General features: G+C 37.0%; 1 protein-coding gene across 5 annotated transcripts in view; it reads left to right on the top strand.

Moving 5' to 3' along the window:
* Nucleotides 1–3,356: 3,356 nt before the first annotated feature.
* The window catches only part of FSIP2 (fibrous sheath interacting protein 2), a 95,868-nt gene continuing 81,697 nt past the window's right edge, over nucleotides 3,357–17,527 (top strand). For 2 of the 5 annotated variants that reach the window (XR_004273271.1, XM_032292726.1), the window contains exons 1-7: nucleotides 3,357–4,078; nucleotides 4,443–4,568; nucleotides 8,200–8,361; nucleotides 9,434–9,523; nucleotides 10,498–10,637; nucleotides 14,824–14,965; nucleotides 15,467–15,577. Coding sequence is in view for 3 of the 5 variants with exons in the window: in XM_032292726.1 (XP_032148617.1) it covers nucleotides 3,980–4,078; nucleotides 4,443–4,568; nucleotides 8,200–8,361; nucleotides 9,434–9,523; nucleotides 10,498–10,637; nucleotides 14,824–14,965; nucleotides 15,467–15,577 (870 nt within the window). In the remaining 2 variants the exon portion in view is untranslated. Of the gene's footprint in view, nucleotides 4,079–4,442; nucleotides 4,569–8,199; nucleotides 8,362–9,433; nucleotides 9,524–10,497; nucleotides 10,638–14,823; nucleotides 14,966–15,466; nucleotides 15,578–17,527 lie in introns of those variants that run through there. The other 3 variants (XM_032292727.1, XM_032292728.1, XM_032292731.1) reach the window with 3 other exon arrangements.

The raw sequence follows: 17,527 nt of genomic DNA, 5'->3' as shown, positions 1-17,527 counted from the left end.
AGCTAAGCTGGGAAAACTTCTGACAGATGAGTGATTGGGTGTGCCGAATAAAGCAATAATTGATCCTATACTGAGGTCTCTTCTGGTCTTCCCTAACAGATCTCAAAAGTAAGACCCCAAAGGAACAAATTTTCTCCTAATAACTTTAGAAGGAGCTGATTCTAGCTATTAGTCTTCAAGTTGGCCAGCTGAAGTTCCAAATATCGTAGAACAGAGACCAACTGTCTCCTTTGTGCCTCATTTGAATCTCCAAACCCAATGAGAAGCCACTAGGTACAATAAGCAATTAATGTTGTTTTAATCCTAAAGTTTTGGAGAAATTGATTTTTCATCTATAGATCATTAACCCAACTTGTTTTTTAGTTCATAGGTCTTTGAATTCATACAGGCAGTATCCAAATAGCTGTCCATGGACATAATTGTAGATTACAAAACACTGCATTTTAAGCCTAATCACATTAACTGAATGAGGCTTTTGGTTCTCTTAGGAGAGGTAAGTGTGTTTTGAATATGGGAGCATTGTGAATCATTGGGATCAGAAAGTGATCTTTGGTAGATTTTTGAGGCAATGAGCCCTATGGATGGGAGCCTTAGTGTATACATACCCTTACGTAATTTCCTTCCACGTTAGACAATAGCAAATGTTATGCTACCAAATACTTGAGAAGCACATAAGCACATTAATATTTACTCCCACTTGATGCTGGGAGTCTTGAGACTAAAATGTAAAACCATATTGCCTAATCTTCTGGAGAATGAACACATGTAGATGGTGGCCCTGCATCTCAAAATTCCATTGATTTTTTTGTTGTTGTTTTGAGAGCCCAGACGTGAGTGAAGCCATCCTAGATGATCCAGCCCTACTTAAGCAACAGCAAACCTAAACAATGCCAGGGAACCCAGAGAACTGTGAGAAATAATAAATAATTGTTTAAAGTCACTAAATTTGGGAAATGATTATGTAGACAAAGACAGTAAATAAAGTCTCTGAAAAGACCCCAATGTTCATAAAACCTCAGACACATATTCTTCTAACTTTTCCAAGAACATAACAAATTCTGCTTTACATATAAATATCATAGGTATCTTATCTACACTGTAGACTTTTTCTTTTCCATTTGCTTTCTTTATAAATAGAACTCACCTATTTGATGTGGATTTTTCTTTTGTTTTCAGAATTCATTTTTCTGGCTTACCTGTTTTCTCTGGAAATTCAAGCTTGTCATCCACCATTGTCAGGTTCCCACAGCTATGATTCCCTCCAACTCTGTTCTCTTAAAAGTAGGCAAGATGAGGAAGAGCTCAAAGTTTTGAAAGTTTTCTTCTTAAATGTTTCTCAAATCCACTCTCTGCATGTCTAAAAATCATGAAGTCTCCCAGACCTTTACTCTCATCCCCCACAAATCTGCCTTCCAAACTGTTGCCAGAGTGTTCTTCTAGAATAAGAATTTGCTTAAAAATTTTCAGTGGGTCCTCATTCATGTCTGACTGGGTCAGGAAACAAAATTTAACTTAGCGCTCACCAAGTGCTTGCTCAGCACTATGCTAGGTGCTGTGCATACAAGCCAACCCTTGCACTAAAGGAATTTACATTCTAGCAGAGAGAGACTGACAAGTAAACAGATATTCTTACTATAATGTGACAATGTTAAGATGGAGGGAAGCACAGAGGGAGAGAATTTGTCAAAAGCTTATAACACTTGAGTTGTTTTAAAGGCTGATTAAAATTAGCCAAGCAGTGAAGTGCAAGGGCCTGTCAGCAGTAGGGACAGCATAAACAAAGACACAGAATCATGCATGAATAAGCAGGCCCCATGTAGAGAGCTAATCAAGAACAGTTATGTGTCATTTGAGGTTCAATTCTGAGAGGTGGTATTGGGGAGTTATGTCTCAGAAATGGAAAAAAAAGGGCTGTGAGAAGTAGTATCATAGTACCCCAAAGGCGTCTATATCCTCGTTTCCAAGACTTGTGAGTATGTGAATATTTCATAGCAAGGAGGAATTAAGATTGCTAATGGAATTAAGGTTGCTCATCAGCTGATCCTAAGATAGATACATTAGCTTGGATAACCTAGATCAACCCAATGTAATCACAAAGATTCTTTAATTGTAGAAGGGAAGGAGGCAGAGGCCTGAGTCAGAGAGATTCAAAGATGCTACATTGCTAAAGTCTGAGGAAGAGGGAACTTCTAGAAACTGGAAAGGGCAAGAACATAGGTTGTGACCCAGAGCTTATAGACAGAACCAGCACTTCCCATACACTGGTTTCAGCTCAGTGAGATTCTCTTTGGACTACTAACCTCCATCACTGTTAAAATATTTGTGGTAATTTATGGTAAGTCACTACATTTGTGATAATTTGTTAGCAATAAGAAACTGATTCAGAAATCAAGTAACAGAGGCTATTACACACTTTGCACTGAGGGCAGTTGGGAGTTTAAAATGGGGAAGGAAAAAAATGGTCAGTTTGCCACCAAAGATGACATTGATAAAAGATGGATCATTAGGGTAGATGACAGAAGGGAGATGTTATAAGCCCATGGCAATGGTGCAAACAAACAAAATATGATTAGCTGCTTAACCAAGGAAGTAGAGCAGGAATAGGTAGAATGGGACCAATTAATTTTAGTGATAAAATTACTGGGACTTAGGGACCAACAGAACATGGGAGATAAGAGGAAAAAGAAGTATCTAGAAGCATTCCTCAGTTTCTGGCTTGGGTAGATGGTGGTATTGTCAATGAGATGGAAAATGCAGGGAGAAGCCTTTGTTTTTTCCTGTTTTGATGAAGGGTGTGTGCGTGTAGAGATTTGAGTAGATTGAATTTGAGTAGATTGTGGGACATCTGTGGAAGCTGGGAATAGATTATATCCCAAGCTTAGATTTCAAATTTAAGAATACTAAGCATATGTGTGGAATTAAAACAGAGCGGAGTGTACTGATTAAGAAAACAACCTCAAGAACCACCATTTAAAAGCAATTGTTATTCTTCCTCAATCTTTGAAAAATCAAGGGTAATCATTGATAAGACTATTGCAATAAATAAATGTTTAAAGGGTGTTTAGCATAGTATCTGGAGGTTGGTACATTCTCAAGAAATAGTGTTATTACTAGTCGGGCTAGAAATAAAGATGAAGTTTCAACTGTGGTCCTCTCAGATCAGGCCTCTAGCACCAAGCATTCATAGAAAGAATATACGAAGTTAGTCTAAACACCAAGTGGGTCTAGTTCGCTTCTTACAGGGCCAGGGCCATATTTCACTCACGGCTGTGTCCTATCCAGTGCCTAGCTCAATGACTGGCCCAAAAGGGTCAAGCACTTTATGCATTTCAGCTGGAGGGTTGGGGAGAAAGAGTTCCCCAACCCTCCAGCTGAATAGGATCGAGCAGCAGGAGCAGAGAGGAGACAGTCGGAGAATGGTAAAGAGCGCTAGAAAGGACAAGGAAGCCTAGGGGACAGAGGAGGCAGGAGGAAGGCAATGAGCCCCTTAGGAAGCCAGCACGTCTGCCTTGTGGACCTGGTGTGGGAAGAAGTTGTGGGAGCCTGGGCATGAGGTGTGGTCTCTATGAGGGAAGATGTAGAATGGGCCAAAACAATCACTCGGAAATTTTTATAGGACGGAACAGGGCTCCTTGGAGGCCAGGAGAAATTAGCCAGCTACCGACCAACATAGCATATACGTTTTCGTTAGGATTGGCTGAAGGGTGATGGTTTCAGAGAGGGAAGAAGTTTCCACAGTGGTCCTCTCAGATCAGGCCCCTAGGACCGATTTCTCCAACTGTGCGGGAGCTCTCGGGCCCAGCGCGAGCCACGCCCCTCCCCCTCAGGAGGCCGCCGCCCTTCTGGGGCCGCTGCCGTTCCGAGTCTGGAACGCTGGGGGTAGAGGCTGCGGTCGTGAGGCCCTGGCCGTTCCTGGTCGGGTCCGGACAGAGGGGCAACCGCGTGCGAGGGAAGGAGAGCGGAGGGGCCCGTGCCGACCATGGAGCTGTACCTCGGCGCCTGCTCCAAGCCTGCCCACGTCGCCGTCACCAAGACGGTCGCCAGCGCCCTGGCCGCGGACACACAGCAGTGCGGAGACGTGAGTGGCCGCAAGCCGGGCGGCGTCTTTCTCTGGCGGCCGCAGCATGGTGGGGAGCGGGGCAGGGATCTCCACTCAAGCAAGGGTCGTGAGGCTCCCAACCGTCCCGCTTCAGGAGGCCGCCCTCTTGCGGCGCCCGGGGACGGCGGCGGTGGCGGTGGCTTGGACTGTACCGGCCACAACTGGCAGGCGCGGGACGCCAGGGGAGCTGGTGACCCGGGAAGCGGGAGGACTTCCGGAGGCCTTGAACCCTGCCTGACTGTGTGATTCTTCGGTGTCCTTGGTTGGAGTGGAAGTAGATTGGTCTAAACGAAACGAATACTGTCTAAGAGGAATGACAAAATTCTCCAATTGTGTCTGACAGGGTGTGCACAAAACCCACTTTGTAGGGGTTGGACCTGCTCAGCTACTGGACCTACCTCTCGGGGTCAAGCTGCCTGTGATCCCAGGAAGCAATGCTGTATTCTATACTACGAATTTCGGTGAAAAGGTGAACGAGTTTTTATCATTTTCTTTCCTTTACCCTTTACTACTTTCTGTTCAATTCAGAGGCTGCATCATACAACATCCATTCAAGGAATTTGCATCAACATTCACAGGAAAAAAAAAAATCTGACCGAAGGTATTGTTAGAATGCATATGAAGCATTTTCATCTAATATGGTTTGGACATAATCATAGGCTAGAAAGTTTAAATTCTTAGTCCTTAATTTACAATTCATGGTACCATATTAATATTCCTTATAATAAAACTTCATATATACTTACATAGTAAGTTTTGATGTACCTAGAAACATGTTTGGGAGGTGAAAGGCTATTAGTGCTAGCTGCCATTTAATTATGTGTTATGATTTTAACTGACTATCTTGGACCAAACTCTCTTCACAGGACACATTATTTTGTTTTGAGTTGAATACTGTTTTACATACATAAATTTAAAAAGAAAAAAAAAAGAACTAAAACAGTGGGGGTTAAAATGAGTTAGTATGTTAGTACTTTAACATCATTTCAATGAAAGAAAGACCTGCCTCAATGAGGAAGAGACTCCGTAATGTGCCCCAGCCTTTTCATCCAGTATTGTCTCCAACCAGAGGCTCAGTTTCCTCAAGTTGATATCTTTCACACCTGCCCATGAATACCAGGCTAATAATTCTGTATTTTGTCAACCTTGCCCCCGAACCTGGCATACTCTATCTTCTTCTCCCCAGTCTATGAATCTGAGCTATCTTATAAGAAACCCTGAACTGTTATAGCCACTCCCCCTGCTATTAATTGATCTTTGCTTAGTATTCACATTGACCTGGATTTGTACGATCCCTTATACAAACCATGCTTAATCATACTGGATTATAGTGTGTACTTCCCTTAAGCCTTTTCATGTTTTAGTTCTCAACACCAAACCTACCCCCATACCTCCTCAGCCTTTGACTAAGTAGTCAATGCTGAAGGAGGTTTAGTACATTCTTGACTGGTTGCTTTTATCAATTTTGCAGAAAGTTATACAAGAAAGAATTCTAAGTGACCCACTTACCCTTCTAATGTCTATGATGTCATCAAAAATGAGTAAAACCCCTTGGTATTTGATACTTGCCTAATGCCTTATACAGTTCAGGCAGTTATAACAATGTACCATAGATTGGTGGCTTAGAAATAACATAAACGTATTTATCATTGTTCTGGAGGTGGAAGTCCAACACCAGGACACCAGCATGGTCAGATTCTGGTGAGGGCCCTTTGCAGTCTTTCCATTACCTCTCAGCATGGTAGAAAGAAGACTAGAGCATTCCCTGTGGTCTTTATAGGAACATTATCCCTCTTGATGAGGACTCCACCATCATAACTTAATTATCCCCCAAGGCCCCAGCTCCTAATGCCATCACATTGAAGGTTCGGATTGCATATGAATTTTAGGGGCATACAATCAATCTAACATACTAAATAAACGTGATTTCTTAAAGCAAGTTTTGTTTCTGGAAAAAGTATAATGCCCTTTTAAAAAAACTGATCTGTTCTGTTACATTAGAGCAAGTGAACTACAAATATACCATCTTCAAACAATTTGAGTCACATCCACAAAAACTTTGCAAAAACATGCTTGAAACTTATTCCATTACAGGAGATATAATTCCTCTTTAGTGTATAAACTTAGAACTCCATCTTCAGTCTCCTCCCTCAAATATATTCTTTTTACACTATTGCCATCTTCTCTGTCTACCATTAAGTCACTTGTCTACTACTTTTCAAAAAGATGTCCTATTTTTATTACATTATTTATCCCGAAATTTGTTTAATGATAATTAGGCACCATACTAGTTTTTCTAAAGAATTTTCTCTTTCAGAGTACCCTTCTTCATGAAGTCATGCTTTATATTTACATTTTAAGGGAAACCAGATATATTAATTTGCAATAGAAAGGTTACTCTGGCTCAAATGGGTGGCTTTGTTTAAAGGTGTTATTAGTTTACAGGTCAGTAACACTCAGGTTTGGTATTGAGAAACATATACCTGTCACGGCTAAAAGTTAACATTTTTAAAAAGTTTACAACTAAATGTCAATATCTGAAATAAATATTCAGTACACTCCTTGACTTATTGTTATGGATTATTTCCCTTCCAGAAAAGATCTGGGCTTCATTTGTGAACTCACTGAATTCAAGGCTTTGTCCTATAGGAGTCCTTTCTTTGCCTTCTCAGGAAAGCATTGGTAATCAGGGAATCTAGTTTTCTGGTTAGGCTCCTTGGAAGGGATTAAAGTTTAATGTTACACAAGAGGTCAGAAACTTAAAGAAGCTTTTAAAAGCAAAGGAAGAGCTAGTATCCTATTACGTTCCTCTCATCTACCTTTCACCCACATACAAAGCATCCTCCTACCTATCTTCCTGGAGTTCATTTAAGGGTCCAAACTAGTTAGGCTCCATAGTGTTTAGGATCTGGACTGCAACTATGGCTACAGCCAAACAGAAAACAGAGGTCACAAATTGGTGCCTCTAGACATGTCTGTATTGGGGCTTAGTGTTGTTGTGGTAGTATAAATTGAACTTCGTACCTGCAAGGGCAGATGCTCTCTGGTTTGCCATATTACCCACATACTCGAATTATCTGTCCTCTGGGTCATTTCTTGATTTGACATTATTTTGAACTATTATAAAACATATGTTATTCTGGCCCAGCAAACTTAAAATGGAAAGAAAGGATTAAAAAACAACATTAGCACAGCTTCCTACTCTCATTCTCTACTTTTTCAGAAGTCCCCCAGTAAGCCATTATCAGCATCCTGCTATTGAAAAACTGAGAACTCACACCAAAAAACTCACTTTGCTACTGTTTTAATTTGTGGTGAGATTAAATAACTCAGCTGTTTTCTCTAATGCAGCAGATATAGAAACATAACTAATAACTGATTTTCTTTTCCTCCTTTTATATCTCAATGGCTATTGCCTAAAGGTGTATTTGGTCTTCACACAAATGAATAAACTTCCATTTTAAAATTAGTTCTTCAGTATGTTGAACTGCATAATATAGACCTCAGGTGTTTGTCTTGCTTTAGCACTCAGAGACTGTTCATTTCATGCATTAAAAACCCCAAGATGCAATGACTCTTTAACTCAAAATCTTTAATATCCAAGTTTTAATTTTATGATTTGCTAAAGTTATTTTTATAAATTTTGATGAACATTTTCTGTTATTTTTGTTCATTTTAAGATGATTGAAATAAAATTATAATTACTATTATCCCTTTATCTTTTGAATAGAATGTTCTGATTTGAGAGAGGAAGGAGGAAAAGAAAGAACCCCAGCATTGGCTTTATACCTTAATACAAACTATAATCTATTCCCTTTCTTTTCCTCTTCTTTTTTCTTATTTGACTGAGAGCCAGGGTCTGAAGAGGATTAGAGGAGAAACTGATTGAGGGAAGGTGAGTCTTTGAGATAACTTATGCAGGTGAGGAAAGAGGAAGGGAAAGGCAGGAAAGCACACCCAAACCCAATTTTTCTATAGCTGTTTTTCACCGCTTCAGATTCTTCTTCCACATTATTTTCAATGAACATTCTAATCATTGTGATAGGTTATTTAAAGTAAAAATGCATTAATTTTGCATATTTTTGACTCTGTGTTTGCAGCTTTTTCGACCTTCTTATGGTTTTAACCTGACTGATCCTTATTGTCGACTTTTGGAAAACCAATATAAAAGCCTCCATGATCCACATTTAAAAGCATACTATAAGCGCAAAGATATTCTGAAGAGATTAAAGAAAGGTGGCTACGTCACCAGCAATAATAAAGTGGGTTGAAGATTACTTCTTTTTTAATCAATGAAACCCTTTAAAACTTGATATAAACTTGTTTCTATACCTCACTCGGGGGGGCCTGTGTCACTTTGAGCCTGGTCGTGAGATAATACTTAATAGGCAGTTCTATAAATTTCTCAGTTTTGGATCAAGAGAAATCAGACAACAGTTGTTGCTAAATAAAACTACTCTTCCTTCACCTTTTTTCTTTGTAATATAAAAAATTATTGACAAATAATTTGAGAATACAAAGATATATTAATTTTCCCATGTGTATTATAGCCTTCTTTGTCTTTAATGGCATTATATAGTGTATATAATTATATAATTATACAATGTATAATTGTCAAGGATTCTGTTCCACATACTTTTAAAAACTTGAGATGAAATAGAAACCTACAAATTTCAGTCTGTTAGAACCTTGATAGAGTACTTTCTAATTGGAGTCGAACAATGTTATTGTATGTAAAATTATAGTCCAATTACAGCTAATTTAAATTATTACGGTGATAACTCTAAATGTGTTGACTAAACTTCTTTTATTATATTAGTCATATTAATAAAGTGATATGTATACATTTTTTAGAGACAGGTTCTCACTTTGTTACCTACACAGGAGTGCAATGGCATAGTCATGGCTCATGGCAGCTTTGACCTCCTGGGCTCAAGCTGTTTTCCTGCCTCAGCCTCCTAAGTAGCTGGGACCCTACAGGCACATGCCCCTCTGCTGTTTTTTTTTTTTTTTTTTATTAGAGATGTGGTCTTGCTATGTTGTCCAGGCTTATTTCAAACTCCTGGCCTCAAGAGATCCTCTTGCCTAAGCCTAAGTTATATTTTTGGATAGAAATTTCTTGCTGATTAACAAATGCAGAGAGATACTACTCTACAACATTGTTAGCAGTTTATTACTCTTTATGCCAAAATGTCATTAAATTGTAGGTCACTGCTATTTTTTTTGGAGAGTGATTTTTAAATCATTAAAATAATTTAAAATATATATTTAAAATATTTATATAATGTTAACGTATTTAATATTTTTTAAATATTGATGTGTTTTTGTTTGTAGGTTGTATGTACTTTGAGAGAATTGAATAAGTACAGGCAATATCTTACCAGTTTAAAATTAGACTTTGAAAGAAACTATATAAGAGAACAAGTAAGTTAATTAAATTTAGTTTGTTTACATGAGTTTGGAAGAAATCCTTATTTATATGTAGAGTTTTTTTTTAATCATATTTGACCCTTAATTATTGACAAAGTAATTGCATATTTTTTCAATTGAAAATTTAGAGTAGGAATAAACATTATTTGGATGCTGCTGTGTTTGGCCAAGAATGGAAAAGGGACTGGGTCATCTATCAACACACTAGTAGTAGCTGGCATAATTTAGTAATTAAATTGCTAGTCAGATGTGTTGTTTCCCCCTGAGCTAAGGCCAATAAGAAACATCTCTTGTGGCAGAAAAATTCTTAAGTGAAACCTAAAACAGTTTGAGCCATAGGAAAAGAACAATAAATAAATGCCTGTAATGTTCTATGGTGATTCAAGAACATGTACATTCTATGCTTGTACTCGTACAGGTGCACCTGTATTCATCCAGTAAAAATGTTGTTCTTGAATGTGAAGTGGAATGATTGGGTGTAGTGAGCTGTTATGGAGAGTGACTTCCTTTTGATTTTTGACCCAAAGATTGTGTGTGTGTGTGTGTGTGTGTGTATTCAGATTTCAGGGTCAAGAGGTTTGGATCAAAATGAGAAAGATGTGTATATGTGTGTTTGCAAAGGTATGTTCTAAAAATAAGAGGGCTGAATAAAAATGAGAAGGACTTCTGTATACTTCTAAGTATTCTATATTTTCCCCACTTCTTTCTGTGCCCAGTGTTTCTTCTCTACTTCCTGCATATTTTTATTTAACTTAGAATACATCGACAAATAAATGGAAATTTTACCTTTTATTTTTAGAAAGATGAATCTTAGTTTACTTGTCTGTGTCTTTAACAGATTCAAAATAGACTTAAATGCAATTAATCAGAATTAAGCATTTATAAAATATAGGAATTTATATGATTTTATTTCTGGGAAATGTAAAAAACATATATATATATATGTAATATACACATTTCTTAAATAGAAAATACTTGCAAAACAGCTACATAACGTACCAGAAAACAATCAAATCCCTCAATATTGTGATGTTGCCCAAGTCCAGAACTGGTTGTTAAAGGAGGGCACTGAATCTATCAAGGACCAGGAGCGGCTAATGAGGCATAGGTAAGATAAACGTTGATGCATATTTTATGTGTATGTTGTGGACCCAAATAAGTTGGAAAATGTTAGAAAGAATTGAACAATCTTTTGTAAGACCTAGACACCATTCTCCTGGATTTTTCAGAGTAGAGAAGGAAGCAAAACCAAGAGGTGGAAGAATTTACTACCAGAGGAATTAGCGTTGCTGAAAGCCGCAGGGATAAGGCAAACTGATCATTGAAGGAAAAATTAGATCCAAAATTTTTCTATAGTAGAATAGGGAGAGAAAGGATCTGTAGCACATGCCTCAAGCAATAACAGCTTTTTATGATTCATCTTTAAGGATTGACAGCATTGTTTGAGGAAGTTAGTGCAAAGTCAAAAAAAGATTTGGTATAACTGATGCCAATATATAAATATGTGTTATCTATAAAAAAAAGAGCATAAGCTCATTTAGATATGACTCAGTCATATTCAATCATGGCCATTCCATGAACAAGCCCATTTCTTAGGAAGTAAAGGACGTTATAGTTCTTTTTCCTGCCCTAGGGGCAGAGTAAGGAATTTGGCTACATTTCCTGACTTCTATATTCATTCCATGGTTTCATTACATGGTATTGTTGCCATAATACATATTGATGTACCAGAGATGCAGACTACAGTTGGGAGGTTTGTTGAAGGACTTATAAGGAGCCCAATGCCCACTTTTTCTTAGAGAATTCATTTTCTTTTTCCACTTTTGAAGTTACCGTTTCAGCTATTTCTGCCATATTTACAAGCACATCTTCTTAAACCTACTGATTTGTGAATGCTTACTGTGAAATATGTTTTGAATAACTTTGGTCCACTTTTTACCATTATCTTTGTCATAATATTAGATAATTGGGTATTGGGAAGACCTTATAATGAGTAAAACATGCTGAGTTGGTAGGTTAGGCTGGTTTTTTTTTTGAAGTCAATAAATCTTTCATATATATATATATATATATGGATTTTTTTATTGCACTTTAGGTTCTGGGGTACATGTACAGAACATGCAGGATTGTTGCATAGGTACCTACATAGTAATGTGGTTTGCTGCTTCCACTCCCTGTCACCTATGTCTGGAATTTCTTCCCATGTTATCCCTCCCTACCCTCCCTACACCCTGCTTTCCCTCCCCTAGACCCCCCAACACACCCCAGTTTGTGATGCTCCCTTCCCTGTGTCCATGTTTTCTCATTGTTCAACACCCACCTATGAGTGAGAACATGCGGTGTTTGATTTTCTGTTCTTGTGTCAGTTTGCTGAGAATGATGGTTTCCAGATTCATCCATGTCCCTACAAAGGACATGAACTCATCATTTTTTATGGCTGCATAGTATTCCATGGTGTATATGTGCCACTTTTCCTTGTCCAGTCTATCATCAATGGGCATTTGGGTTGGTTCCAGGTGTTTGCTATTGTAAACAGTACTGCAGTGAACATACGTGTGCATGTGTCTTTACAAAAGAATGATTTATAATCCTTTGGATATATACGCAGTAATGGGATTGCTGGGTCAAATGGAATTTCTATTTCTAGGTCCTTGAGGAATCGCCACACTGTCTTCCACAATGGTTGAACTAATTTACACTCCCACCAACAGTGTAAAAGTGTTCCTATTTCTCCACATCCTCTCCAGCATCTGTTGTCTCCAGATTTTTTAATGATCGCAAAAATTTTTTCCCATTCTGTTGGTTGCCAGTTCACTCTAATGATTGTTTCTTTTGCTGCACAGAAGCTCTGGAGTTTAATTAGATACCATTTGTCTATTTTGGCTTTTGTTCCCAATGCTTTCGGTGTTTTAGTCATGAAGTCCTTGCTTTTGCCTATGTCCTGAATGGTTTTGCGTTGGTTTTCTTCTAGGGTTTTTATGGTATTAGGCCTTATGTTTAAGTCTTTAATATATCTGGAGTTAATTTTAGTGTAAGGTATCAGGAAGGGGTCCAGTTTCTCCTTTCTGCACATGGCTAGCCAGTTTTCCCAACACCATTTATTAAACAGGGAATCCTTTTCCCATTGTTTCTTTTTGTCAGATTTGTCAAAGATCAGATGCTTGTAGATGTGTGGCATTGCCTTTGAGGACTCTGTTCTGTTCCGTTGGTCTATATCTCTGTTTTGGTACCAGTACTATGCTGTTTTGATTAATGTAGCCTTTGTAGTATAGTTTGAAGTCAGGTAGCATGATGCCTCCATCTTTGTTCTTTTTGCTTAGAATTGACTTGGCTATGTGGGCTGTCTTTTGGTTCCATATGAAGTTTAAGGTGGTTTCTTTCCAGTTCTGTGAAGAGGGTCATAGGTAGCTTGATGGGGATAGTGTTGAATCTGTAAATTACTTTGGGCAGTATGGCCATTTTCAAAATATAGATTCTTCCTAACCATGAACATGGAATGTTTTTCCGTCTGCTTGTGTCTTCTCTTATTTCATTGAGCAGTGGTTTGTAGTTCTCCCTGAAGATGTCCTTTACATCCTTTGTTAGTTGTATTCCTAGGTATTTTATTCTCTTTGTAGCAATTGTGAATGGCAGTTCGTTCTTTATTTGGCTCTCTTTAAGTCTGTTATTGGTGTATAGGAATGCTTGTGATTTTTGCACATTGATTTTGTATCCTGAGACTTTGCTCAAGTTGCTTATCAGTTTCAGGAGATTTTGGGCTGAGACGATGGGGTCTTCTAAATATACAATCATGTTGTCTGCAAATAGAGACAGTTTGACTTCCTTGTTTCCTAATCGAATACACTTTATTTCTTTTTCTTGCCTGATTGCTCTGGCTAGAATTTCCAGTACTATATTGAATAGGAGTGGTATTGAGGGAGGGCATCCTTGTCTAGTGCCAGATTTCAAAGGGAATACTTCCAGTTTTTGCCCATTCAGTATTGGCTGTGGGTTTGTCATATGTAGCTTTTATTATTTTGAGGTACATTCCATCAATACCTAGTTTCTTGAGAGTTTTTAGCATACAGGGCTGTTGAATTTTGTTGAAGGCCTTCTCTGGATCTATTGAGATAATCATGTGGTTTTTGTCTTTGGTTCTGTTTATGTGGTGGGTTACCTTTATAGACTTGCGTATGTTGAACCATCCTTGCATCCCCGGGATGAAGCCTACTTGATCATGATGGATAAGCTTTTTGATATGCTGTTGCAATCGGTTTGCCAGTAATTTATTGAAGATTTTTGCATTGATATTCCTCATGGATATTGGCTGAAGTTTTCTTTTTTTGTTGAGTCTTTGTTGGGTTTTGGTATCAGGATGATGTTTGTCTCATAAAACGATTTGGGAAGGATTCCCTCTTTTTGGATTGTTTGGGATAGTTTCAGAACCAGTGGTACCAGCTCCTCTTTGTATTTCTAGTGGAATTTGGTTGTGAATCCATCTAGACCTAGACTCTTTTTTGTTGGTAGGCTATTAATTGCTGCCTCAACTTCAGCCCTTGTTATTGGTCTATTCAGGGTTTCAACTTCTTCCTGGTTTAGGCTTGGGAGTGTGCAAGTGTCCAGGAATTTATCCATTTCTTTCAGGTTTACTGGTTTATGTGCATAGAGTTATTTATAGTAATCTCTGATGGTAGTTTGTATTTCTGTGAAATCGGTAGTGATATCCCCTTTATCGTTTTTTATTGCATCTATTTGATTCTTCTCTCTTTTCTTTTTTATTAATCTGGCTAGTGGTCTTCTATTTTGTTGATCTTTTCAAAAATCAGTTCCTAGAAATATTGATTTTTGAAGGATTTTTTGTGTCTCTATCTCCTTCAGTTCTGCTCTGATCTTAATTATTTCTTGTCTTCTGCTAGCTTTTGAGTTTTTTTGATCTTGCTCCTCTAGCTCTTTCAATTTTGATGATAGGGTGTCCATTTTAGATATTTCCTTGCTTCTCATGTGGGAATTTATTGCTATAAATTTCCCTCTAGACATTGCTTTAAATGTGTCCCAGAGATTCTGGTACATTGTGTCTTTGTTGTCCTTGGTTTCAAAGAATATCCTTATTTCTGCCTTCATTTCATTGTTTATCCAGTGGACATTCAGGGCTGTTTTAAAGGTTTATAAACAGGACTGATAGAAAAACAGTAAAATTCCTGTAGCTCAAGAAATGAAAGGTAAGCAAGGAAGTGGTTTGGAAATGGCATGACAGATGATGCCATCATAAAAGAAACAGCTAATTCACCTTCAGTAATATTTGCACTCTTATTCAGATATTTGGATATGATAAGTAGAAAACTAGAACAACTTGAACGCACAGCAGAAGAACAACGCCTATACCTGATGGATAGAGAAGAAAGACGACAGCGGGAACACACAAGAAGAAAACTTGCTCTTCGTAGAAAAATCGAAGAGGTGAGAGATAACAACTTTAAAATATTAAGAGATAAATTGTGTACAGTTGTTTCACTTGTAAATAATTTTAACTGTACATTGTACTGCCTGAAGTCATTTCAGCTCAAAATAATTTGTTCCCATTAAATATTCTTTATAGCTATAATACACAAGTTGTTACATGAAATTGTGAGGTGGATACCAGGAAGTATGTATATGAGCCAGTTTCTACTCTAAAAGAAAGTTAGAAAGTTACTAGACACTATTGAACTCTCTTAAAGCCTTTATTGTGGAGAGGAATTTTTTTCTAAATTTAGCTTTAGTAAAAAATAATCATATCTGCATTCCTAATAAGAATGAAGAAAGAAAAGTCTATTCTAAATCCAATGTATGACTTTTATTTTGCTTAACCTGATTTCTATTAGGCTCTGACTTGTTTAATATACTTTTTGATGGGACAAAATACAAAGATATTATTGTGCAGTGAACAAACGCCAAGTGCAGTAATGTTGTGATTTCTAGGAATGGAAGACAAAAGAGATGTTACTTCTGACAAAGATGGCAGAAGATGTTAAAAGAGAAGAGAGGATAGAAGAACAACGGCATAGAAACAGAGAAGAGAGTGACAGGAAGGTAGGGTGAGCTTTAACCACTAACTCGAGCTGTTTGAAGAGAAGATTTTGTTTTGGTTTTTTGAAGTACAAATCAGTTGTGAGATGACTGATGATCAGTTACTCCAAATAATATGCATGATATAAAACTGAAAGTTATGGACAATTTTAGTATATTTTGACTATAATATAAAAAGTACTATTATGTGATATAACTATTTTGTGCTTTATTTTTACAACATAAACTGAACTTGTAATTACTATGAAAAAATTAAGTGACTGAATTAGTTTTTTTAGAACCAGCAATTTTTGGCAGGATTTCTCATTTTTTCTTTTACCGGTTAATTTTACTTAGGTTACCTGTTTTTATCTCTAATAATATATAAGATTTTGTGATTTAGAGTGTAAATTAATATAAAGAAAGAGAAAAATCCTACCACCACCACCCTATCAACTTTTTAGTTCACACATACACCCCACCAGAATGTTTCTAAAAATATTTATTTATCCCAATTAATAATTAAATACATGATATTATACCTCACAAGCTGTGTGTAGACTGTTTTTTCATTCAATAAAATATCATTATCAACTTGGCATGTTGATAAATATTGATCTAAATTTCTAAATAGCAATTTTAAATAGGTTATTGTTAAGAAACCTAGATGTGAGTGTAAGATTTAAACAATTTGATTTGTATTGACATATATTGTTATATAGCAATTTTGTAAAAATATTAGAAGTTTAAATATGTATGCTTATCTTTCATTCTCTTTCTTACCTGTATCTTTCAGTACCATCAGACACTCACTGTTCATATTGCAGGCTCAGCTTATTCCAATTTACCATGATTATTATTTTTCTTTTTTCTTTTTTGTTTTTCCTGCTCCTCCTCCTTCTTCCTCTTTCTCTTCTTCTTCCTCCTTCTCCTTTTCCTTTTCCTTCTCCTTATCCTTCTTCTTCCTCTTCCTCTTCCTCTTTTTCTCTTCTTCTACTTTTTTGTAGAGATGAGTTTTCGCTACATTGCTCATACTGGTCTCGAACTCCTGAGCTCAAATGATTCTCCCACCTTGGCCTCCTGAAGCCTGGGATTACAGGTGTCAGCCACCATGCCCAGCCATAATTATTATTAATATTTTTAATATTCAATTTTTCACTATTTTTCAATGAGAGGTCTCACCAAGTTGTTCTCTTCTGTATACTCTGAAACTGCACATCTCTGAAAGTATCTTTGTTTTCCAGAAGCAATTGAACGCACTAGATTTTTCTTCTTTTGCCTAATGTCAATTGCTACTCAAGGAGTTTTGGTCGATTTTAGTGAAGACTAATAATGCAACTGAACAAAATCGGAGGAGTGTCCATTAGACGTGGTCACTGACTGTAAGCCTGATGACAACACAGGCTGCCTAAGCCACGCTAATGGCAGAGCCATTTGAACACCAGTATTTCCAATGAGGTTATTTTACAATTGTCTTTTGTGAATCTTGTTTTATTATGAGATTTTGAATTCCTTTGTGTTTCTTAATATTTTTATGTCTTATGATCTTCAGATTTGATGTTATGTTTTCACTGCAAATTATGTCTTATAGTTCAGATTTTGCTCTTAATATCTTCATCAAAAGTTATTTGTATGGCCCTATTTTTGGACTCTCTTCTATTCTTTGACCTATTTGTTTGATTATTGTACCTTTAATAAATTCTTTCAATGTGTAATGCTAGCCATACACATTTGTTTTTCTATTTCAGTTGTTTTAGTTAATCTCAAGTCCTTTGTATTTCCATACTAATTTTAGCATCAGCTTATTAATTTCTACCAAAACGTCTTGCTGAGATTTATTTTTATCGGATTTGCATTAACTCAATAGGTCAGTTTGGGCACAATTTACCACTTAATAATATTGAGTTTTTCAACTCAAAAATCATATGTCTTTTCATTTATTTAGGTCTACTTAATTTCTCTTAACAGTGCTAT

Source organism: Sapajus apella, unplaced genomic scaffold (genome assembly GCF_009761245.1).
Source record: "Sapajus apella isolate SASKATOON/1434 unplaced genomic scaffold, GSC_monkey_1.0 scaffold28, whole genome shotgun sequence".
NCBI classification, from domain to species: Eukaryota; Metazoa; Chordata; class Mammalia; order Primates; family Cebidae; genus Sapajus; species Sapajus apella.
Note: the sequence above shows the minus strand (reverse complement) of the source record. Positions and strands in the feature narration are given on the sequence as shown.